Source organism: Lithobates pipiens, unplaced genomic scaffold (genome assembly GCF_037356315.1).
Source record: "Lithobates pipiens isolate NorthernLeopardFrog02 unplaced genomic scaffold, aLitPip1_a1.2 Scaffold_3, whole genome shotgun sequence".
Taxonomy (NCBI): domain Eukaryota; kingdom Metazoa; phylum Chordata; class Amphibia; order Anura; family Ranidae; genus Lithobates; species Lithobates pipiens.
This window is the reverse complement of record NW_027507790.1, coordinates 285,657,237-285,682,662: the sequence shown is the minus strand read 5'-3', so window position 1 is coordinate 285,682,662 and position 25,426 is coordinate 285,657,237. Positions and strand designations below refer to the sequence as shown.

The 25,426-nt window shown below is 47.4% G+C and overlaps 1 protein-coding gene across 2 annotated transcripts in view; it reads left to right on the top strand.

Annotated features, from left to right (window-relative positions):
- The first annotated feature begins 1,398 nt into the window (after positions 1–1,398).
- Positions 1,399–25,426, top strand: part of LOC143941223 (rab GDP dissociation inhibitor alpha) — a 46,648-nt gene continuing 22,620 nt past the window's right edge. Inside the window, exons 1-3 of one of the 2 annotated variants that reach the window (XM_077463274.1) lie at positions 1,399–1,554; positions 8,169–8,276; positions 16,594–16,693. In XM_077463274.1, coding sequence (XP_077319400.1) covers positions 1,510–1,554; positions 8,169–8,276; positions 16,594–16,693 — 253 coding nt within the window. In that variant the 5' untranslated portion in view covers positions 1,399–1,509. Of the gene's footprint in view, positions 1,555–5,360; positions 5,394–8,168; positions 8,277–16,593; positions 16,694–25,426 lie in introns of those variants that run through there. The other variant, XM_077463273.1, reaches the window with a different exon arrangement.

Below are 25,426 nucleotides of genomic sequence, written 5' to 3'. Positions count from 1 at the left end.
GATGAGGTGAATGGAGGGAGCGCTGTTGGATGTCATTAAGCATCTCCAGGGAAGATGATGAGTGTGAGGATGATGAGTGATGAGGTACTGGGTGTAGGGTGATGAGGATGATGAGTGATGAGGATGATGAGTGATGAGGTGATCTCGGGTACTCGGTGTAGGATGATGGGTGTGATGAGTGATGAGGTACTCGGTGTAGGGTGATGAGGATGATGAGTGGTGAGGATGATGAGTGATGAGGTACTGGGTGTAGGATGATGAGTGATGAGTGATGATGAGTGATGAGGTGAATGGAGGGAGCGCTGTTGGATGTCATTAAGCATCTCCAGGGAAGATGATGAGTGTGAGGATGATGAGTGATGAGGTACTGGGTGTAGGGTGATGAGGATGATGAGTGGTGAGGATGATGAGTGATGAGGTGATCTCGGGTACTCGGTGTAGGATGATGGGTGTGATGAGTGATGAGGTACTCGGTGTAGGGTGATGAGGATGATGAGTGGTGAGGATGATGAGTGATGAGGTACTGGGTGTAGGATGATGAGTGATGATGAGTGATGAGGTGAATGGAGGGAGCGCTGTTGGATGTCATTAAGCATCTCCAGGGAAGATGATGAGTGTGAGGATGATGAGTGATGAGGTACTGGGTGTAGGGTGATGAGGATGATGAGTGGTGAGGATGATGAGTGATGAGGATGATGAGTGATGAGGTGATCTCGGGTACTCGGTGTAGGATGATGGGTGTGATGAGTGATGAGGTACTCGGTGTAGGGTGATGAGGATGATGAGTGGTGAGGATGATGAGTGATGAGGTACTGGGTGTAGGATGATGAGTGATGAGTGATGATGAGTGATGAGGTGAATGGAGGGAGCGCTGTTGGATGTCATTAAGCATCTCCAGGGAAGATGATGAGTGTGAGGATGATGAGTGATGAGGTACTGGGTGTAGGGTGATGAGGATGATGAGTGGTGAGGATGATGAGTGATGAGGTGATCTCGGGTACTCGGTGTAGGATGATGGGTGTGATGAGTGATGAGGTACTCGGTGTAGGGTGATGAGGATGATGAGTGGTGAGGATGATGAGTGATGAGGTACTGGGTGTAGGGTGATGAGGATGATGAGTGATGAGGTGAATGGAGGGAGCGCTGTTGGATGTCATTAAGCATCTCCAGGGAAGATGATGCAGCGCGGAGGGATCTGCAGCCTCATCACCAAGGTCACCCACCCCGTCCATCCTCCGCTCACACAGCCGCCCATTCAGAGCCCCGCTCGGCCCCAGAAGCTCCGGTTCCCCCCGGGTACCCCTCAGCTCATCCAGTCCCGCCACCCCCCCCCCCGCCCTGTGGCCCCTCTCCTCGGCTCCTCCCGCCCCCGGGGGCCCCGGCTCTTCATCGGGGACTACTTGTCGTCGCGGAGGCAGACAGGGCGGTGCTGCTGTGCGGCCATCTTTGGTCCATTAGATCCGAGCTGTGAGAGAGGCGGAGGAGCTCCGGGCACGGCACCGACTCAGGATGGATGAAGAGTACGATGTCATTGTGCTGGGCACCGGCCTGACAGTGAGTATGAGGGGGGGCTTCATTGTGCCAGGGCTGGGCACTGCATGGGGCTCTGCCATCTTCTGGGGGGACTACAAGTGGCAGCATGCCCTGCCCACTGTGCAGTGACTGGTCTGTGCCATCAACTGGAATGTATTGTCATCATTGGGGGTTCCTTATATAGAGGGCAGGCCTTGTTTCTATGGAAGAACTACAAGTAACAGCATGCCCTGCTTTATTGTACAATGACTGGGCACTGCCACAGGACACCCCCACCCGCCCTGCTTTATTGTATCATCAGCACCAACACCCACTGTGCCATCAGCTAGGACTGGAAGGGGCCCGGGTACTGGAAGGGGCCCGGGTACTGGAAGGGCCGGGCATCTGCTGGTGTCGGTAAGTCTTCTCCATTGTGTTGTAGTGAGAATGGCAGCCGGACACCACTGTCACCTGCAAACTGACGGATCATCATGGCTGCTGCACTTATTGGGGCCCAGGCCTTGTTGCCTTTGGAGAACTACAAGTGTCAGCATGTCCTGGCCCATCGTGGGCGCTGCCATCTCCTGCGCAGTCAGTAAAACAATGGACTATATAGTTGTGGGTTTGTGAATGGGCGCTCCTATGCCATCTGCACTATATGGCCATGCATAGTTGGGGGACTACAAGGCTCAGCTTGCTTTATCAATGCCCCGATTTCTTCATATGCAGCTGTTAGATGCGGCCGATGTGGCTGCCAGGGAACTAAAAGCACCAGCATGGTCTGTTTAGGTGGTCTCCGCAGTATAATGACTTCCATGCACTGGGCAGTGCCCTCATAATGGCTAAACACACATTCATTGGGGGAGAGTAAGCTCCTCCTATTTATTGGGGGGAACTACAAGCTCCAGCATGACCTGATACCATCGTAGAACACGAATGTCACCTTTGTGGCAGCTCAATGTTAATATATACAGTGATTGGAGAACTACCAGCACCAGCATGGCCGATGTTGTTAAGCAGTAACTGGGCTGTGCCCCCTATTTTGCCACGTCCTGCCAGTTTCTGGAGTCAGCTTACATACATATTAGTCCCCTGCAATCCTTATATTACATTTGTGCTTTGGGATACTACAAATCCCAGCAAAACCTGACTCTCCCCTCCTTACAACGCAGTGATGGGATGCCACAGCTGGACTTCCACTATTGTCTAAATCAGTGGTGCCCAAACTGCGGCCCACGGGCCTGCCTATTTCTGACCCTTGGGGCTTTACTCCCAGTAATACTGATGATGGGGCACCATTCCTCCCACTGACACCAATGATGGGGCACAATTCCTCCCACTGACACCAATGATGGGGCCCTATTCTGCCCACTAATATCAAAGATCGGGCACTATTCCTCTCACTGGCACCAATGAGAGGGCACTATTCCTCCCACTAATACCAATGTTGGGGCACTATTCCTCCCACTGATACCAATGATGGGGCACTATTCCTCCCACTGACACCAATGATGGGGCACTATTCCTCCCACTAATACCAATGTTGGGGCACTATTCCTCCCACTGATACCAATGATGGGGCACTATTCCTCCCACTGATACCAATGATGGGGCACTATTCCTCCCACTGATACCAATGATGGGGCACTATTCCTCCAACAGACACCAATGATGGGGCACTATTCCTCCCACTAATACCAATGATGGGGCACTATTCCTCCCACTGATACCAATGATGGGGCACTATTCCTCCAACAGACACCAATGATGGGGCACTATTCCTCCCACTAATACCAATGATGGGGCACTATTCCTCCCACTGATACCAATGATGGGGCACTATTCCTCCCACTGATACCAATGATGGTGCACTATTCCTCCAACAGACACCAATGATGGGGCACTATTCCTCCCACTAATACCAATGATGGGGCACCATTCCTCCCACTAATACCAATGATGGGGCACTATTCCTCCCACTGATACCAATGATGGGGCACTATTCCTCCCACTGACACCAATGATGGGGCACTATTCCTCCCACTGATACCAATGATGGGGCACTATTCCTCCCACTGATACCAATGATGGGGCACTATTCCTCCCACTGATACCAATGATGGGGCACTATTCCTCCCACTGACACCAATGATGGGGCACTATTCCTCCAACAGACACCAATGATGGGGCACTATTCCTCCCACTAATACCAATGATGGGGCACTATTCCTCCCACTGATACCAATGATGGGGCACTATTCCTCCCACTGATACCAATGATGGGGCACTATTCCTCCAACAGACACCAATGATGGGGCACTATTCCTCCCACTAATACCAATGATGGGGCACCATTCCTCCCACTAATACCAATGATGGGGCACTATTCCTCCCACTGATACCAATGATGGGGCACTATTCCTCCCACTGATACCAATGATGGGGCACTATTCCTCCCACTGATACCAATGATGGGGCACTATTCCTCCCACTGACACCAATGATGGGGCACTATTCCTCCCACTGATACCAATGATGGGGCACTATTCCTCCCACTGATACCAATGATGGGGCACTATTCCTCCCACTGATACCAATGATGGGGCACTATTCCTCCCACTGACACCAATGATGGGGCACTATTCCTCCCACTGATACCAATGATGGGGCACTATTCCTCCCACTGATACCAATGATGGGGCACTATTCCTCCCACTGACACCAATGATGGGGCACTATTCCCCCCCCCACTGATACCAATGATGGGGCACTATTCCTCCCACTGATACCAATGATGGGGCACTATTCCCCCCCCCACTGATACCAATGATGGGGCACTATTCCTCCCACTGATACCAATGATGGGGCACTATTCCTCCCACTGATACCAATGATGGGGCACGATTCCTCCCATTAATAGAAAGAATTAGCCACTATTCTTCCTACTGACACTAGTGATGTGACACCATTCCTCCAAGTGACATGAATGACTGGGCATTATTCCTCCCACTGATACCAATGATGGGGCATTGATGACAAGGCATTTTCCACGCACTCACACAGACAGACGCCCCCCCCCCCCCCCCCAAGTCTGAAGGACAGTAAACTGGCTTTTTGTTTAGAACGTTTGGAGACCCCTGGATGATGAGTATGGGGTATATCTGTATATTTCTGCTCTCATTGTGCCTTTAGTGGGGACTTCAGGGGGGCTCTGCCATGTAATACATGTCACAACAACCATAAAGCGGGCATGGTGGCTGGGTGCTGTCATAGAACTAGAAAGCTCAGCATGCCCTGTGAGTACATGCCTTCTTATGTGATGTAACAATGTGAAATGTTATAATGAGGGCGGTGGTGTTTATGAATTGGACGGTGCAGCAATGCTTTGATGCTGGGCAGTGGGGGGTGCATTGCAGGGTTGCATGTAAAGTGGTATAAAGCTGAGTGTGATGAGGCTGGGGGGTGGCGCGGGGCTTTCCCTGTACAGCGGAGGGGAGCGGCGGTAGGCCACGGACTGATGCAAGCTGTAGGTTTTCTGGTGAGAGCAGCTGGCTGATTCAGTGTATGAGGCAGCGGTGATGTGTCAAGTGCAGTAACCTCTAGCAACCAATCAGATTCCTCCTTACTAGAGGCAGAGCAGGGAGACGTGAGCAGCGATTGGTTGCTGAGGAACTTTGCTCTTTGCCTCCTCTGATAAGCCAGCAATTTTTCTCTCTCCGAGGTGCTGAAGGAGTTAATAGCACACCAGGCGGACCCACCCTTTTGCCAACACTGGAAATCGGGATGCCTGTAGATGCGGGATGTGGTGGCAGACTGCAGCCGGGGGATTGATATGTCGGCAGTGCTGGCCGCATCTTTGCCGGATGATTTTGGATCAGCATGTGTGTTCTCCGGGTGTCTGTGCTCTGGGTGTCTGTGCTCTGGGTGTCTGTGCTCTGGGTGTCTGTGCTCTGGGTGTCTGTGCTCTGGGTGTCTGTGCTCTGGGTGGGGGCTCTGGGTGTCTGTGCTCTGGGTGGGGGCTCTGGGTGTCTGTGCTCTGGGTGGGGGCTCTGGGTGTCTGTGCTCTGGGTGTCTGTGCTCTGGGTGTCTGTGCTCTGGGTGTCTGTGCTCTGGGTGTCTGTGCTCTGGGTGGGGGCTCTGGGTGTCTGTGCTCTGGGTGTCTGTGCTCTGGGTGTCTGTGCTCTGGGTGGGGGCTCTGGGTGTCTGTGCTCTGGGTGTCTGTGCTCTGGGTGGGGGCTCTGGGTGTCTGTGCTCTGGGTGGGGGCTCTGGGTGTCTGTGCTCTGGGTGTCTGTGCTCTGGGTGTCTGTGCTCTGGGTGTCTGTGCTCTGGGTGGGGGCTCTGGGTGTCTGTGCTCTGGGTGGGGGCTCTGGGTGTCTGTGCTCTGGGTGTCTGTGCTCTGGGTGGGGGCTCTGGGTGTCTGTGCTCTGGGTGGGGGCTCTGGGTGTCTGTGCTCTGGGTGGGGGCTCTGGGTGTCTGTGCTCTGGGTGGGGGCTCTGGGTGTCTGTGCTCTGGGTGTCTGTGCTCTGGGTGTCTGTGCTCTGGGTGGGGGCTCTGGGTGTCTGTGCTCTGGGTGGGGGCTCCCCCCCCCCTCGCTGGAGACTCATTGACAAGTGTCAGGTTTCTGCAGAAAGGATCTGCACATCCTGGAATTCCAGCTAAACACAAGCACTCATGCAAAGCTGCCTGCCAGGGTGTCACCAAGCAACATGAGACTCCAACGTGTCACGTGGCAATGTGACGCTCTCTACAAGCAGCACAATCTCTCTACAGAGTGACAGGTGTCACAGTGTAGCAGGATGTCACTGTCTATAGTGTTGGGGGTCACATAGTAACAGGGTGTCCCTGTCGATAACTTTGGGGTCACGCGATAACAGGAAGTCCCAGTCATGTGTTTCGGCATCACTGTGTAACAGGATGTCTCTATTGAGAGTGTTGGGGTCACACAGTTACAGGATGTCTTTATGTAGAGCAGTAACCATTTTTCTGATTGCTCTAATCCAATGGTCTCCAAACTGCAGCCTGCGGGCTGGTTGTGGCCCTTTACTTGCCTTTCTTTCATAATAAGCTAGTATGTAAGACAATGGCATAATGAGCTAGTATGTAAGACAATGGCATAATGAGCTAGTATGTAAGACAATGGTATAATGAGCTAGTATGTAAGACAATGGTATAATGAGCTAGTATGTAAGACAATGGTATAATGAGCTAGTATGTAAGACAATGGCATAATGAGCTAGTATGTAAGATAATGGCATAATGAGCTAGTATGCATTGCATACTAGCACAATATGAAATACTTACCTTAGAACAAAGCCCTTCCAGTGGCCAGCTGACACAGCTGAGAGGGCTGACATCTTCCCCCAGTGTTTCTTCTGGGTTTACGCGCTCCAGCGATGTGAGTGGCTAGAGCCACGATGACATCACTCCCACGCTGTTTTTGGCACTGACTCTGAAGGTTCCGGCACTGTAAGTCGGACCTTCGGAGCGCAGACACCGATGATGTCATCAGCTGCATGCACTCTGACTATCTTCACAGTACCTATAATAAGGCTTACCTGTAGGCACAAGTGGTGTAACCGGGGGTTACAAGCGATTTAAGATAATAAAAAAAATGTCCAATCAATTTGTAGTCCAAGAGCTAGGAGGGCTAATCAGGCTCCTGGAGAACACAGGAAGTGTGCACAGGACAGCTCGGAATTTCTGACAAGATCAGCAGGTTTTTTTTTCACTTATCAAACAGATATAACAAAAGACTTTCAATGGCATTTTCAACAGACCAAAAAGGGAGCAGATAAAAGCAGATCATTGTCAGGCTTTCTCTACACTTTAATATGGAATTTGTTTTACAGCTGTCCGGAGTTCAGCCTAAAATCTATGTCTTGCATCGCTTTTCAACAAGAGTGCTGACATCACTGTCTGGCGTACATATATCCACACTCGGATAAATCTAAGCATAAATTGGAAGTCTGCTAAAGTACAGCAGAGTATTAAAGTGTTACAAAGCCCACAACAGTAAAATCAGTCTGTATATGCAGTAAAGCATGCTTGTTCTACTCACTGTGGAACCTAAGGGGTTAATCCTCTGCATTGTGTAAAAAGGCTGTTTGATCCCATCTTCTGTAACCCTCCCCTTCTACACAGTCCCCAAACCATCCCCTGATAGTACAGAGCCCTAGGAGGCACTCTGCACATGCTCAGTTTGGTGCGTATTACTAGATAGTTTATTTTTATTTTTTGGGAGAGTGCATGTGATCAGCACAGGGCCAATCAGCACTGTCCAGACAGAGGGTCAGGAGGCATGCAGCCTCATAAGACAGTCAGAGTAGAATGACAACTCCTCCTAAAAGCTTTAACCAGACACTAATAGAAGTCACAAGACTGCTCTAACTGCTGATGAGAAAAGGTATTATATTTACTAAAATAATAGAATTTCCATGTTCTGTGTATTGTCGATTACTAGATATTGTGAATGCAGGTTCTAGGTTTAGTAACACTTTAATGTACGAATGGAAAATGTAACAAAATTGTACAATCCATAATGTGTACTCACTGAAAATACTTGATGGTAGATAAGACCTTCCCTAACATATCTGATACTTGTATTGGAACTGATGAGTTGTTTTTATCTGTCTGACATGGATTGTGTGCTTTTCAGGAATGTATCCTGTCTGGTATTATGTCTGTCAATGGAAAGAAAGTCCTGCACATGGACAGAAACCCCTACTATGGAGGAGAGAGCTCTTCCATCACCCCTCTGGAGGAGGTACGTTTCCTTCCCAGCCTTCATTTTTCTTCTTAATTGTATGCATTTAAAGAGCACATTTCATGAACATAAAGTGAGCCATTGTAGAGCAAAAAATTCAAAGTAGCTGTAATCGATCTTTTTTTTTTTTTTTTTTTAAGCATATCCCTGAGTTGTCTTCTGTATGCAAATTCCAGGCCACACCCCTTACATCCCTCAATGCATTGCATAAGCCCATGTATAGGTATTATTGTGCACTGAATTGTGCTAGAGCTGCTAGAGTACTAGATCGGCCTATACATTGGAATCGGCATACAGAATTAGTCCACCCCCGGGGCCAACAGGATCACTAAACACAAGTTCATTTGTTCTGTGTAGGTGGACTTATGGTGACTACTATTAAGCAATTAGCTAAGAATCCCTTTAAGCTGAACTCCAGGCACAGCGCTAGAAACACAGATGAAATAGAGATAAGGGAGCAGTGTTACCTGCCAAATTGTTTGTATTTCTGTCCATCTAGTCCTTAGATTTACACAGCACTGCCACAGAGCACAGTCCTGTCCGGCAGGGGAGGAGACCTGATCATTCTTTGCTGCAGCTTCGTCTTCAGACCGAGTTCACATATATGCACATTGGATGTGGGTTTCATCACATTCAATTTGCATGACATGCAAGTATGCCTGGCTTGCAATAGAGCCAGTTCACACAGGCAGCCGCAGTCTGCATTCCAAAAGGGTCCTGTGCCTCTTTGGTTCTGGTTCTGGTGCAAATTCAGGCAACAAAATCGGACCTGATTTTCAACCGAACCGGTGAAACAGGAATGCACCAGACCCCATGCAGGGAACTGTTGTCGCACATTTGTGAACCCGGCCTTACTTACAGGTCCCCTCCTCACCCCTCCACCTGCTGGACAGTGAATGGAGAAGCAGCAGAATGATGAGCTCATCTCTCTGTCATTATGTTCTTTCCTCCTATCAGGATGCTTTTTTGTACTATAGTACACCTGATTGGCTCCTTGTGCTATTTCTCTCTGCCTCAGTCTGAGCTCTGCTGTACAGAGACTACAAGAGGCTAATTCAGGTACTTACACTTTATGCATCTAGAAAAAACTATATTTAATGCTGTATTAATAACTCCCTGTGTTCATTTGTGTCCTTTACATCTGCCTGGAGTTCAACTTTAATTCCACGTTTACTGTAAGGTGTATGTAAAGCGAAAAACTTTTTCTGTATTAGATAGAATAGAGAACAATTGGATCACCTGTTATTGTTTTTATTGCTGTCTGTGCCTGAGCTAAGTAGATTTATCTCCTCTGTTTGTTTTGGTGAATATTGTCACTAAGTCAGAAAGTCATGGGAAATCCAACATTTTAGAGTTGTCACCAGAACAAGAGATGAGAGCAAATCTTCCAGTGGAGACAACGGTGTAAGACGGGGGATCCCCTCTGTTTGTAGAGATTCCCTCTCACTTTCCACTGCATTCCCAAGACGGGAAGTGAAGGGAAATCTCTGTGATGGGATAAAGGCAACAGACAATGGAAAATGTTTTTGCTATACACACACTTTAAGGGTGCACCCTAGGTATTTATATTTATATATATATATAAATTCCATGTTATTAATACAAATGTTATTTTTAATGTGCTGCATGCGGTGTTCTGTCTGTATAAGCCAAATGTATGAACCACAAGCCGGAATGAACAAAATTACAAATATTTGGCGAAACAATTCACTGGATAGATTATGCACACAAGTATCAAGGATGGTTTTCTAGATACAGTTCCTGTCTGGAGAAAACATTGTAGATGCAGACAGAGGTGTACCCCATGGGCTGCTAGGGTCTCATCACAGTCACATGTTGCTTATAGCCCTGGTCATCTTTACACAGACCCAAGTTTCAAACCTGCCAGTGGTGGTGCTTTTTCCTTGAACAAAAGTTTTTATTGAGTAATAAGTACATACACGTTAAGTTCATAGAGGATACAATGTATCACGGCTTGTTCTTTACAAGTATGATGTTACATTCTATACTGGTACATTCTGATTCACTGTATACTTGTGAACGTTCTGTAAGAGTATAAATTCTAAACATTGCATATTAAACAGACATTAATTATGGATATGTTTCAGTGTTTATTCTGGGTGGTTATACTACATTCAGGTGCAAGTGTCCGCTTCTTGTAGCCAACAGTCCCATATCTCGTCATATTTTGCTGGGCAGCCTTGATTAACATAGGTGCATTTCTTATAGGGTAAGGCACTATTTACCTCCACCTTCCACTCTGTGAAGGTAGGGGGTAGGGGTCTCATCCATTTTCTAGCTATGCCTTCCCGACTGAAAACAGAGTTTCATTCAAAAATATCTTGGTAAATTTGTCTGTGGTTTTCGGGAAAAGTCCCGAGCAGACACTGTTTCGGGTCCAGTGCTATTGGGGAGCCCAGGTATCATGTAAAAAGGCTGTAATTTGTGTCCACAGGCCATGTATTTTGGGACAGGACCAGAGGAGACGGAAAAACGTGCTCGACCCCACATGAGGAAAATAGTGGATTGGCCTTGTCTGTACCTAGCCACCCTCAGGGGGGTCAGATATGCCCTATGGATTATATATATATTTGGGAAAGTCTGTCTGAGAGTGTAGGGAATACTGCTTTACAGGACTCCAGTGCTTCCTCCCACTCCTCGTCCTCCAATGGTCCCAACTCCCTTTCCCATTGGGGTTTCAAGGCAAAAGCCAGTGTGGTAGCAGTCGGTCTAGAAAGCATACTGTAAAAGGCTGAAGTCAGTCTCTGGGGGTCACTGCCTTTGACTATTGCCATAATGGGATTAGGGGTAGGTTGTGGGGGAGATCTCTGAAATTGTGTCTGGATTGCATGATGCACTTGCAAAAATCTGAAAAACATATGGTTGAGAGCGCAAATTCCTCTCTTAGCAAATCACGTTTTCAGGGTACCATCCGAGATTAGATGATGTACATAGTATATCCTGCGGCTGGCCCATATCTCTATATTTTATATAGTTAGGAATTCCTGAAAAAATTTAATTTAGTGGAGGCGAGGTCCCAGATATGACTATAATGGTGAATAAGTGATTTCCTATCTCCCTCAGATTCTGTGCAATTGGATCCCACCGCTATGGCACACAATGGGTCTCTGGTACGTTGTGCCCAGGCTGGGAATATTAGAGTACCAAATCTCTCCCTGCCTGTCTTGTCTAGGTGGTATAGTTGGGACACAATGTAGTACAAATTGAAATCTGGGAGGGCTGTACCACCTAGACCGGTAGGGTTTTTAAGAGTTTGCCATGCAAGCTTGTGTCTACTAGTTCCCCAAACAAAGGGTTTAAGAAGTGTTTTGAGAATCTTAAAAATCTTTAAAGGTAGATACACTGTGGTGTGCCACAGTATATATAACATTTTGGGGAGAAAGACCATTTTTATTAGGTTAATGCAGCCCCACACCCCAAGGGGTAATCGGGGCCATGTGTGGAGTTTGGACTTAACCATAGAAAACAGGGGCTCAATGTTGAGAGAGATATAGTCCGCTGGAGTTCTGTATATATACACACCCAGGTATTTAATCGTGTTGACCCGATACAATGGTAAACTGGTTTGGGATGAGGAGGGTGGAAAACTAGGGGTAGAATCTGGGACTCCTCCCAATTAATCTTAAGGCCAGAAAAGGTCCCAAATCGTTCAATCGTCTGCAGCGCGGCATGAAGGGAGAGTCTCGAGTCAGCCAAATAGAGGAGCGTGTCGATCGCATACATGCTAATCTTTTCTGTCAAGGTCCCCAACGTCAGCCCCCTGATCTCTGGGTCAGCTCGGATGGTCATGGCCAAGGGTTCCACAGCCAGGGCGTATAGGATTGGGGAAAGTGGGCAGCCTTGTCTCATACATCTACTGAGGTCAAACACCTGAGACGGCCAGTCATTTGCCACCACCCTAGCCAAGGGATTCCTATACAGTAGTTGAACCCACTTAATGAATCTGGGTCCAAAGCCATAGCCCTCCAAGCATCTCCAGAGATACCGCCACTCCACTGAATCAAACGCTTTGGGTGTGTCCAAGGTCACCACCACTATAGAGCCAACCTCAGCATGTGAGGCCTGTAAGTTAATGTACTTTCTCCTTAAATTGAATGAAGTATTGCACCTAGGCATGAAGCCCACCTGATCAGAGTGTATAAGGGATAGTATGACCTGATTTAGTCTAGTGGATAAGACCTTGGGCAAAATTTTAATATCGACTTGTAAGAGGCAAATGGGGCGATAGGATTCCAGATAACCCGGATCTTTCCCTGGTTTTGGAATAAGGATGACAGGCCTCTCTCATAGATGGTGACAAATAAATACGGGCACCGGAAGGGTGACGGGCCATAAATATTAAGTCCTCCATAACAAAAGTCATGGAGAATGGGGGGGGGGGGGGGGGATATAGAATGCAAGGAGGAGGAACAGTTCACCATATAGTTTTGTAGACAAGAAGACATACTGGCCCTGTGGATCAGTTGAGGCCTCACCTAATTCAAAATGTACAGACTTGGCTATCAGAACAGACATTCCTCTAGCGTGGGACGTGTGGGTGGAGGGAAATGCCCACCCAACCCATGCACGGCAAAAGGCCTTTTTCATCCTCCCCTCCACATGTGTCTCCACCAATGACCAGCACATCTGCTCGCTGTTTTTTGAGGAACACGAGGGCTGCCGAACGTTTAACTTTCTCGCACAGGCCCATCACATTCCACATAAGGAATTTTAAAGACCCCATAAGGGCTTTGTTGCAAGATAACCAAATACGGTACCAGTAAACATTTGCATCCCTGTATAGAACTTTAGGTAGATCCTCCCAGACTGTCCATTGCATCCCCACAGTTAAACTAGCCATAGCGCATGAGACAGTCTAATATGACTCCTGTATGTATTACCTGAATATGAAGCATTGCATGTATTTTTGTACTCAATAAAGGAAAATTAACCCCTCTCCCCCCACCCCGCCCTGCATCTTCCCCAACTGATGCGGGCATACTCCCTGAAAAAAACAAATGCAATCAATGCAAAAAAGAGGGAATATAAAATGCTTGAATAGCAATAAAGTATCCATCAATCCGGGCTTTCTACATAGGAGAAAGCAGAAAGTTCTCATCCAGAAGGAGGAAACAGGAGCAGGTAAAACATTGCGATCCTCAGGTCAGATGTTCAAAGTGTCAGTGAAATCCCAGAGACTGTTCCAGCCATCATAAATGTACCCTCTAGCAGTGACTGGGGCAAAGTCTCTTTGCACTGTACAAGTAGCTCTAGGACTATTGTGTTCCCAAAGCTCCTTCCATGAGTGCAGTTTGGATAGAAAAAAAGTGAATTTGTGGAACCCTATTGATTAAAGGAAACAGAAAAAAAGGAACTGTACCACTGCACTCACATGGTTGGCATCCGTTACACTGGCAGATGCTGGCACCAAGATTGTGTTTGATGCGTGTCAGTATGTTCAGTAAGGACACATACTCTATTGAGTGCCACAACGGGTAACAACTGGCGGGGTAGTCAAAGTAAAATTATTATATCTCCAGTGTCCTGGCTGGTTCCGCCATATTGAGAGGATACAGTACCTTGCCATGAGCACAGGTGGGGGCATCATACATCATGTCCAAGGTAATGTCAGTGTACTCTCTCAGGGGCTGGTTGCTGTTCTAGTCAGGCAAGAACCTCGACTGGGGCTTTGAATAAATGGATGTGTCCCTCATGTTCCACCCTCGTGCGTGTGGGGAACAGCATGGAATACTTGAGATGGCGGTCTCGTAGCTTGTGTTTGGCTTCCATGGAGCTCTGGTGGCCATGCTACACCTCCGTGGAGAAGTCTGGCAAGATGGCAGTTTTAACATTCCCGAAGGGTATATTACCCTTTTCTCTTGTTAGGCGCAGGGGAGCATCACGATCTTTATAGTTGAGTAATTTAGCGAGAAATGTGCGAGGGGGAGGCCCTTGTGGGGGATGTCTGGCCGGCATGCGGTTCGCCTTTTCAACTGCCAGCATGGGGGAGAAGGCCTCCCTGCTATAGGATGTCACTAACATGTTTTCTAGGAACATAGTGGGGCCCCTATCTTCAGCCCCCTCCGGTAAACCAATGAAGCACAGATTACACCTCCTGAGCCTGTTCTCCATATCTTCCTGTTTGGTCAGGATTTGGTGTATCTGCTGCTGCATATGCTCCGAGCCTGCTTGCAGTGGTGGGAGAATGTCCTCCACTGTACTGATCCGGGTCTCTGCGGTCCTGACCCGGTCCCGGACCTTCTGGAGGTCTTGCCTGATCAAGGATATCTCAACTTTAAACTCCTTGATCTGCGCTGTAAGGGATGTGCGGCAAAATGTAATAGCTTCCAGTAGCCTGTCCGTGTCACCAACCGGCGGGTCTCCCCCTGACTTTACCGCGCCGCCATCTTCCTCTGGTTCTTCCCTTTCTTGACGGCGATATTGATCTAGTTTTACTGCCGCTGTTTTTTTGTGCCTTAGATGGGGACATGATGCCAGGAGTCTGAGATGCCTTTAGAGGTGGTTCTGAATCCAAATGGTAGCCAGTGAGTCTCAGGATTAGTTGGGTATCGGGATATACGAGCTGAGCTCGGTGTCAGGCCACGCCCATAGTGGTGGTGCTTTAATGGGCTTCTCAAACAATAGTGCCAATCCAGATCTGCAGTCTGTCTGTTTGTTATATGCACCGTATTTCTAACAGTCTCGTACTTCAGGCACCTAATTAGGACGGGAGGCATGTGGGTAGTGCCCAAATACCACATAGAGAAATAACTGAGTGTTCTGAAAATAGCAAATGTTGTCCCATTAGGAGAAAACAGTATTATAGGAGGTGAAACAAACAGTGGGGGCAGAGAAAATTCTGACTAGCTACAGGTGGGCCACGCTGTTGTGGTTGTTTGAAAAGAAGTTGGGCTGTTATCAGTTTTGGACATGGGTTAGAAGATCTGTCATTTTCCCCTTTGGGGTGATTCTGATTCCCTTCCTATGAGGTCAGTAGGACAGGAAGCGAGAGGAAAGCTCTTCAACTGGATTCCAGACAGAAATAAAAACCTGCCAGAGATTGTGTCCCTTATCCACCTAAAACTGAAAGCTAAACAGTTGTAGCCCGAGATACAATTAAGGCAGATCTCTAGGTTTTAGTGAACTTTAAAAAGTTTGTTTGGACCAAGGTGGTCTAAAAGAACGAATTACTTCACCAACAGATGCAGCGACAGATTTTTGGGGGGTAAATGGATAGATTATAGAAGGGATAGAACCTCTGTCGGGTTTTTATTACTGTATATTTCCCCACTGGGCAGATTCCTCCTCTATTTGTCCTGGTGACCAATAAAGAAAATGATGGGTAATACAAAATGTTGGGGTTGCCACTAGAACAGTAGAGGAGGGGAAATCTTCTAATAGGGACACCTGTTCCTGTAACATCTTTCTAAGATGGGATGCACCCTACATTAGAGACATTTTCTCCCACTACCAGTGTCCCTGGAACAGTAAGTTCTCAGTATCTCTCCAAATGAAGGGTTACTAAAGGTTAAACATTTTTTCTTCAAAATAACAAACATGTTATACTTACCTGCTCGGTGTAATAGTGTGGCACAGAGCAGCCCCAAACTTCCTTTTCTGGGGTCCCCCGCTGGAACTCTGGGCTCCTCCCATCCTCCGAGTGCCCCCATAGCAAGCTGCTTGCTATGGGGGCACTCGTGTGTGCTCACTCCAGAGCCATAAGACACACAGAACTGGGCTTAGCCCTGCTCCAGCTGCCGCCTTACTGGCTGTGATTGACAGCAGCAGGTGAGCAGCCGCTCATGCATATTGCTGGATCACGATTGTGTTCGGGTTTAGAGTTGCCACCTCATCCCTTTAAAACCAAACACATATTCATTACACAGGTTCTGTGGCTGATTAAGGTGGTAATTAGACTCACTTGGTGCCTTATCTGCATTGAATGAGTCTCAGAACCTGTGTATTTCATATGTGTTCAGGTTTAAAGGGATGAGGTGCCAACCCTAGCTCAGGTAAATATTAGGGGGGGGGGGGGGTTGGGGGGAGCTTCACACTGAAGGTTTTTTACATGAAGGGGAAAAAAAACCTCCAGCCTTTACAATAAGTTTAAGGGAGCAAAAACAACTGCTAGGTTTTATATAATTCTGGACTGGAATTTTTATAATTCTGGACTGGAAAATGTTTTGGCTTTAGATGCCTTTTCTAGCCATGTAATGGGTATCATATTCTTGGGCAAGCTGTACATACTACTAGTCCCAGCATGGTCAGGTACCATATCTTGTATAATGTGTATAATCTGCTTTTTTTTTACCTACAGCTTTATAAAAGGTTTGAGATCCCCGATGGGCCCTCTGAGAGCATGGGAAGAGGACGTGACTGGAACGTGGACCTGATCCCCAAGTTTCTCATGGCTAATGGTGAGTATATATTGTAGCACATCCCAGATGCATTGTAGAAGGGAGATCTACTAAAAGGCTTAAATGGAACCTTTGCACAGGACAGGTGCAGTGTTCATCACGGTAACATGGGTATTGCAGTGCATTGCGGTAATGAGCGGCACTGTTTGCAGTCTTCATGAAGAATGGCACTCCAGTGCACATTACAGTAGGTGCCGATGGGCTCACGCCACAATAAAAGCAACTGGCAGCACATTCTAAATGAATGGACTGCCCTAATGCAACGATCAGTACTGTAATGTACTGCAACAGTGTGAAGGGGGCCGAAGATACATTTAGAAGGAACCCATTAGCCTTTTTACAGTAAAAGCCTAACAAGACTACAAAGTCGTCATTTTTTTTTTTTTGCTACAAAAGCTTCCTCAGTGGCCATCTCTGATCCTGGATTGGTTTGGCTACTGAGGCCTTAACATCCCAGAATCTGAGGCTAAGCCCTTCCCTTTTATTGGCAACATGGATCTGATGCTGTGTTAGGTGCAGAACCTACAGAATTTGGGGGATTTACTAAAGCTAGAGAGTGCAATATCTGGTGTAGCTTTGCATAGAAACCAATCAGTTTCCAGGTTTTATTGTCAAAGCTTAAAGAGGAAGTAAACCCTGATGGGTGTTACTTCCTCTTTGTCTCCCTGCAAAGGTAAAGCATAATGGACTACTATGCATCGCATCGCATCGCATAGTAGCCCATTATGTGTCACTTACCTGACACAGGAGCCAGCGCTGTCACCGCTGTCCCCTGTAGTCCGGAGCATCCGTCTTATTCCGGGTATCGCTGCTCCGGCCACTCAAAGCGCCAGAGCAGCGATGACGTTCACTCCCGCGCATGCGCACGGGAGCTGCCACTAACGGCATATCGCCGCTATCAGCGGCATGCTGCTAACGGCGATAGTGCGCCTGCGTGCCGCTGTCTACTAGTAAATATCTATTAGTATCTATTAGTAAATATCTCCTAAACCGTGTAGGTTTAGGAGATATTTCTTGGACCTACAGGTAAGCCTTAATCTAGGCTTACCTGTAGGTCAAAGTGGTTTGTAAGGGTTTACAACCACTTTAATTGAACAAGCTGAAGTTAGAAGCTGGTTGGCTACCATCAACTGCTGCATCAGATTCTGAGTGCTCCAGTTTTAAATTTAGTAAATAATAAAATGTGTCTTTTTTTCCTTCTAAGGCTATAGGTTCACACTTCTGCAAATTGGATACGGGTTTTCCCCACACCCAATTCGCATAACCTGACATTCTCTCAACGGAGCCGGTTTACACAGCTCCAGGGTGGCCGCTGTCCACATAGGAAAAGGGTCCTGTGCGTCTTCAGCTCCGAATTTTTGCCTGATTCGCCCCTGAAATAGAGAGCGGGGACACAACGGACCCCTGCTGCGAGCCGTGGCTGCATCTAGTGTAAACCCGGCCTTAATAAGAACCCAGAGCTGTTAAGAAAACATGGATTTTTTTTATCTGCTTTTCAGTTAACCACAATTGTGAAAAAGTTGAGTAATCCAAACACAAAAATGATGACTGCATGTTGTAAAACAGGAAGCAAAATCTGAACACAATGTTGAATCCGAGCCACAGAAGAGGAAGCGCCTGGATTGCAGCTGTATGTCAGTTTAGCCGGAGCTTCTAAGAATTGTGATGCAAACGATGGTTGATTTTCTGGGTGTTTATCTTCCTGTTTGTCACCTAATCTGCCGTATATATATCCACATATACTCCTTGCTTGTACTTCACTCTACTCCACTTCTCAGAAGTACCCAAATGTTAGCAAACAGTAATTTAGTAAAATGTCTAACAATCTCTCCCTCCCCCCACCCTCCTTTCTGCAGGAGCGAGAAGGATTCTGATTGGTTTCTGTGGGCAAAAAGGAACTACTTTATCTCCTCTTTTTTTTTTTTCTTTTCTTTTTTTTAGCCCGATATGACTTACAGATGAGAAATATACAGCCATGGCCAAAAGTTTTGAGAATGACAGAAATATAAATTTTCACAAAGTCTGCTGCTTCAGTGTTTTTAGATATTTTTGTCAGATGTTACTATGATATACTCGAGTATAAGGCCCGGTTCACACCTATGCGAATTGGATGCGGATTACACTGCATCCAATTCGAAGAACATTTTAAAATCTATTAGTTTCAGTCAATTTGGTTCACATATGTGCGTTGCATTCGCACTCCGCATTGCCCAAAAAACCGTGTGCGTTTTCTAGGCAGTGCGGTGCGAATTGCAGGCACATATTTTTCTATGGGAACGCATCTGATTCGCAGATGCGTTCCGTTGTGAACAGGCATTCTCTCCCCCTCCTCACTATATCTCCCTGCTCAGCTGATCCGCAGATACAATGGAGAGGAACAGCTGCTTTTTCTCTTTGCAGAGAAAACGTTGCTGGTATTCGCACCTCACATGTGTGAACCCAGCCTAAATACAAGCATTTCATAAGTGTCAAAGGCGTTTATTGGCGTAACATCATCTTTCACGTTAAAACAAAAAAAATTGGGTTAACTTTATTTTATTTATTTTTTTGTGTTTTTTTTTTTATTAATTGAAGTGTATTTTTTCCCAAAAAAATTGCGTTTGAAAGACAGCGTGACATAAAATATTGCAGCAATTGACATTTTATTACCTAGGGTCTTTGCTAAAATATATATAAAGTTTGGGGGTTCCAAGTAATTTTCTAGAAAAAAATATTGATTTTAACTTAAACAAGTGTCAGAAAAAGATTTAGACTTTAAGTGGTTAAACTTCCTGCATTTACAGGTTGTTAAAAACTTGTTAGACTACCTGGATTTTTTCTTTACACACAGAAGTTTCCCTTTGATCTAAGAAGGAAGAGTTAGTTACAATGCTTCATGTTAAAAACTTGGCAGACTGCCCAGATGTTTTCTTTTGACAGCTGAGTGAGCAGATAAGTCTCTCCACTTATATGAAAGAATGGCAAACTCTGCAATAGAGATGTCAGGGGGGTTGAATCGAGATCACAATTTTTTAACAATTAATTGTGCAGCTCTAGCATGCTGTCAGTCAACTTCTGGGCCACATCCTGACTGATGGCTGCCCATTCTTGTATAATCAATGCTTAGAGTTTGTCAGAATTTGTGGCGTTTTTTGTTCACCCACCTTTAGAGGATTGACCACACGTTCTCAATGGGATTAAAGGGGACCTTCAGTCATTTTTTTCAACTTTCCATCTATTAAATCTTCTGCCCTTATTGTTTTAATATTGTTGGATAGTAAAAGATTTTTTTTCTGCCAGTAAATACCTTATATAGCCCACTTCCTGTTTCTTGTCTGGTAAAAAGCCTAGACTTATGACCTTGTGCACAGCTCTCTCTCTTACTGGTGTGAGAGTTTGCCAGGAAGGGAGGGGGGATGAGTCATAAGAGGGTCAATGAGAGCTGCAGACATGGAGGTGTGCCTTTGTGTGTCTGTGTAAATCCAGGAAGTGAACAGGCAGGAGCTTTAGCTGCCCACAGTTAAAATGGATGCAGCCAGACTTAGTGGAGGGAGGTTTCTGCAGCATATTTTGTGAGTACATAATCACAGTATATATAAAAAAAAATATGCACAGTGATTGGAGGGAAGCTTCAGAATGGCAAATATGTTTTTATTACAAATTATGTGAGCAGGCTGTGGTTCCTCTTTAAGGTCTGGGGAGTTTTCTGGCCATGAACCCAAAATTTTGATGTTTTGTTCCTCAAGCCACTTAGTTATCACTTTTGCCTTATGGCAATGTGCTCCATCATGCTGGAAAAGGCATTGTTCATCACCAGTCTGTTATTGTATGGTTGGGTGAAGTTTATTTCAGAGGATTTTTGTGTGTCATTCTTTATCCATGGCTGTGTTCTTAGACAAAATTGTGACTGAGCCCACCTCCTTGGCTGAGAAGCAACCCCCACACATGAATGGTCTCAGGATGCTTTCCTGTTGGCATGACACAGGACTGATGATAGATGACCAGGCTCCTGTGTTCTAAACGTTGACTTTTGTCTTGGACTAGGAGAAGGAGGACATCTAGGTAGTGATGAAGACAAACCCCTTGGACTTGAAGCAAAGCCACAACAGCTAACTAGACCTAGGAGAAGGCACAAGGTGATGTTATTAGACAGAAGGGAAGACAGGCGAATTGTAAGTGCCACTGGCCTACTGCAAAGGGAAGGAATTGTTGGAAATACGCTACCAACTGAACGTGGAAGTAGGTGTCTTTCAGATCGATCGACACCAAGCAGTCTCCTGGGTGGACAGACTGCTGGATCGTATGTAAAGACTCCATCTTGAATTGTCTTTTCTGATGAAGTGGTTGAGATGGGTCAACTCTATAACCGTTCTCCATGTGCCGTTATTTTTCTGTACCATGAACAGAGGCGAATACATGCCCTTGCCTCGTTCACCATCCGGAACAGGAATGGCTGCGCCTTGCTCCAACAAAGAGGTTACACAGACTAGTAGGCTAATAGGATCTGCTGTTTTTCATCTGAACATGGAAGAGTCGTAGGAATGAATCTGAGTCTGAGGGCGCTGCTGAAGACCCAGTTGTGACCTGAGGAGACCGTTTTGATGGTCCAGAAGTCCTGGATTGAGGCCGCACAGACATGCCGAAAGCGGAGAAGACCAGCACCTGGCATGCCTGAGCAGGCCCAATCTCAAAAAGACTTGTGGATTCCCGGTTGCCAGAAGAACCGCCCTTCGCAGGTTTCTTCAATGAAGACTGCCTGGCTTTCCAGGATCTTGTAAACTCACAGGCCAGGCCTGTAACTTCGTGCCTCTCTGGCGTGATCAGTATTCTGTGTTCTTGTAAAAGTGCATCTCTGGCTCTGTAAGCGCTGATCCTGAGGGAGGAAACTCAACTTGCCACCTGTGGCCTGGGTTATGGCACTATCAAGTTTGTTACCGAAAGGAGATGTGCCCTCAAAAGGAAATTCGGCATTAAACCTGCTTGGAATCCGGATCTGCCAACCGCGGACGGAGGCATAATGGGCTGTGACCACCACTAGCCTTCCCCAGAAAGGAGGATGATAGCCTGACTTCCTGGATAGGTGAGCTTCTAGCCACTTCACTGGAGATACCTCTGAGGGTTTCATCAACGATGTCCAACGAGGATTTCAAGGCTTTAGTTACTGCAGCTAAGGCCACGACCAGTTTTCAGGCCATGCCCGCTGTTAGGTAGATCCTCTTCAGATCGGAGTCGATCCACCATTGCAAGGGATCTTTAAAGGAGACTGTGTCTTCCAGAGGAAGAGTCACATATCTATCCGGTCTCATCAGCGCTGCATCCATCAAGGGAGGAGACTCTAGATGCTTAACCTCTTCCTCCCTTCCTCCCCAGCTTTTAGATTGCATGGAACTCTTCTTGTCCATTTTGTCGCCTACTTCTGTGAGGAAGGGGAAATATTGACGCTCCTTATTAAGTTGCTTGAAAATTTTCCTCTGCTTCGGAGGAGAAGTTACAGGATCTTCCCAATTCAGAGCTTCCCTTACAGCTCTCACCAAAGAGAGAACCAGGGAATACTCGAAGCCCATCCCTGGATCCTCTACTTCCGACTCACTATCTGAGGGAGGAATGGCAGGATGGCTTGGCTGGGAAGATTCCCATGTCTCCTGGGCCTGACCCTCTCTCGTTGGAGAGCATAGTGGCTGATGAGCCTTCCTCTCCTGTAGGGATTTTCTCACGACCTGTTTAACTAATGATTCCAGGGGCTGGTCTGCACCCTCCCTCTCATCAGCTGCTTCGGAAAAACAGTGGTCACAGAGAGACTTGCTGGCAGGGACTGGGGCCCCACACCCCAAAACTACTTCTCCGCCCCCTTACTGTGAGATGAGGGGAGGTGGGGAGGATCTTTACGGTATTGTCTGGACCTAGAAGGAGATCCACGGTTCCTGGATCTAGAGGAAGAATGTCGGCGGTGTGATTTCAAAGACCCGCTTCCTCTGCGGGAACTGCACTGTGTATCAGAACTGGAAGGGCTGTGTGGAAGAGAAAAGGAAGAAGAGAACACAAATATGTTAAAGCTGGTGCCCTGAACCCCCCTCTCCTCCGTCCAGCAGGCAGAACATGGATAATCCCCTATTCATACCTGCTGCGGGAGAACTGGCCACCAGGAGGCAGTGAAGAGTCCATGTTATCCAAGGTAGATCACTGCAGGTGAAAAAAAAGATCAGCTGCCAGGTAGGGATTTATATAATCCCCTAAAAGTCAGTACTTACCCAGGGGAGCCACTACAGATGCCTGGGAAAGTCGCTGCATATACCCACGATCATTCTCGAGGCTCTGCAGGCTTCCATTAGGTTTTAAAAGTGGCGCAGCCTGACGTTGCGGTCAGCACCATGTAAGAGACGCTTGCGCGCATGCGTGAACCTGGCCTCGTTTTTGTTCTGGGGCCTCACATGCGCAGAGCATACGCCAGGACACGGAAGAGAGAGAGAGAGCGGTAGCTGGAGCGCAGAAGGTACCAGCCCTCATGCTCAGGGAAACACCAGCGGGAAAAAGAAAGGAAGGGGAACAGGCACAGGAACAAAAAGTACAAAACATCAAATATACACAAACACTGCTGCCATGGAAGGCGACATCCATCTTAACACTACACTTATGATCGCCTAGGCCGAGGGAATCCCAAACACAAACCGGACTTTATGACAGATAATGCTAGGCAATCCGGCCTGTGCGTGATCGCCTGCTGATGGCCAGTGTAAGAGAACTGGTGGTTTGCGACTGGTGCACATGTGCACGGACGACTACGGACTCTCCCAAATACCAGGGTGCATGCGCAGCGGAAGGTGTGCATATGCAGGAGAGCGTCCCTAACTCCAATTGGCGCCGGACAGCCTATTTAAAGGAGGCCCTGACTCTCTCACAGTCCTGACCGGTCTTCAGCTGTGTCCTGTTCATCTGAACTGTGTTTAAACCTGCATGATACCCTTTGTTGATCCCAGCTTTCCCTGACTCTGCTTTTGGACTCTGATATACTCCTGATTCCGGCTTCCACCTGACCCTGCTCCTGCTTAATGCCTTGTACCTTGCTGCCCCCCTGTTACCGAACCCTGCTACCCTCACAACTCTGCTTTCGTCTTCTGTCCAGCTCCAACACTGCCTCTGGATTCCTGTGCTAGCTCCCTATCATCTCAGTTCTCCTGAGTCCAGTATCCTCCTGTCTCCTGACCACAGGAAGTTCTGGCAAGCCACGAAACCTGAACTTGCAAGTTGGTTGGAGTGCCTCTTTAACATCAGCTGATCTACTGAGCTTCATCCCAGCTCCTTACCTGTTGTCCTGCCTGTGCCACCAAGCCTACAACTTCAGCCGCAAGTTCTGCAAGCAACATTCCCTGGCACTCCTGTTCCTCCTGTCCCCAGCCACAATCTGTTCCACCTTTCAGTGGGGCTTAGGTCGGAGATACAAGGGAGGCCGACCTTGTCAATATCAGACTCCTACCAGGACAGCCAGGCTTCCAGCTCTTCAACACTACTCTGCGTATACACTCCATACCCTGCTTAACAATCAAGGCTTATCGGAGGGATGTGACACCTTGTCATTCGGTCGATCCTGATCGCAGGGGAGTCGTCTTTAGGTAGAACCATCAACTTGGTCCTACGGAGGAGGACAAAAAAGGAACACAGCTGGTAGCCCAGAGCAAATATTTATGGGAGAGGTGTCCTATAGGGTAGTTATGGAGACGGGGCTAACCACACATATGCTGACATGAAGCCTGTCAGAAAACAAGCATTGGGTAAAGGAAAACCAGAGAGGAGAGCAGAGAAAAACGAACGTAGAGTAAACTTACTGCAACCTCCCCAGGTGGTACACACTTAAAGTGTTGCGCACTAGGAAGGGTAGTGAAGTATGACTAGTAACTGGCAGTAGGGTTAACGAGTGTGTCATATCCCATGGGAGGCAATGTCCCAGATCCACAAAGAGGAGTGTCTAAAAGGTCCCACAGTTCCCAGATTTGATTATAATTATCTAAGGTGGTAAGGTATTCCATCCTTCTTAGGGTCCTTTCACACGGGGCGGATCAGTTCTGATCCGCCCCGTGGATATCCGTTTGCTCAGCAGGGATCACTCCGTCGATCCCCGCTGAGCAGGGAGATGACAGGTCTGTCTCTGCACACTGTGCAGGGACGGACCTGTCACAGCGCCGCTCTCCCCTATGGGAGATCGGATGACGACGGACCGCAATGCCCGTTGTCATCCGATCCGATCCGCAAACGGATGGAAAAATAGCTTTTTCCTCGGTTACACTTTTTCGGATCGGAGCGGGTCGGATGTCAGCGGACATGTCACCGCTGACATCCGACGCTCCATAGACCTCTATGGAGCACCCGTTCAGGTCCGCCTGAAAAACTGACAGGCGGGCCTGAACGGAACGTCAATGTGAAAGGACCCTTATACACCCTGGATCCTCGTATGAAGTTCAACCAAAAAAGGAGGTGCCCATCTGTTCTATTTGAGTGCGACTAAGCACCCCGCTGCTGTTGCACATGAGCAAGACGTTTTTTAGAAGTTTTAGAAAATGATCATTGGGGGAGTCCTAAAAGTTTTACGATTAAAGGGGATTCAGTATCCAAAAAAGGTGATGACTGGCGGCACAGTGGTGTAGTGGTTAGCACTCTCGCCTAGCAGTAAGAAGGGTCGCTGGTTCAAATCCCAACCACGACACTACCTGCCTGGAGTTTGCATGTTCTCCCTGTGCCTGCGTGGGTTTCCTCCGGGTACTC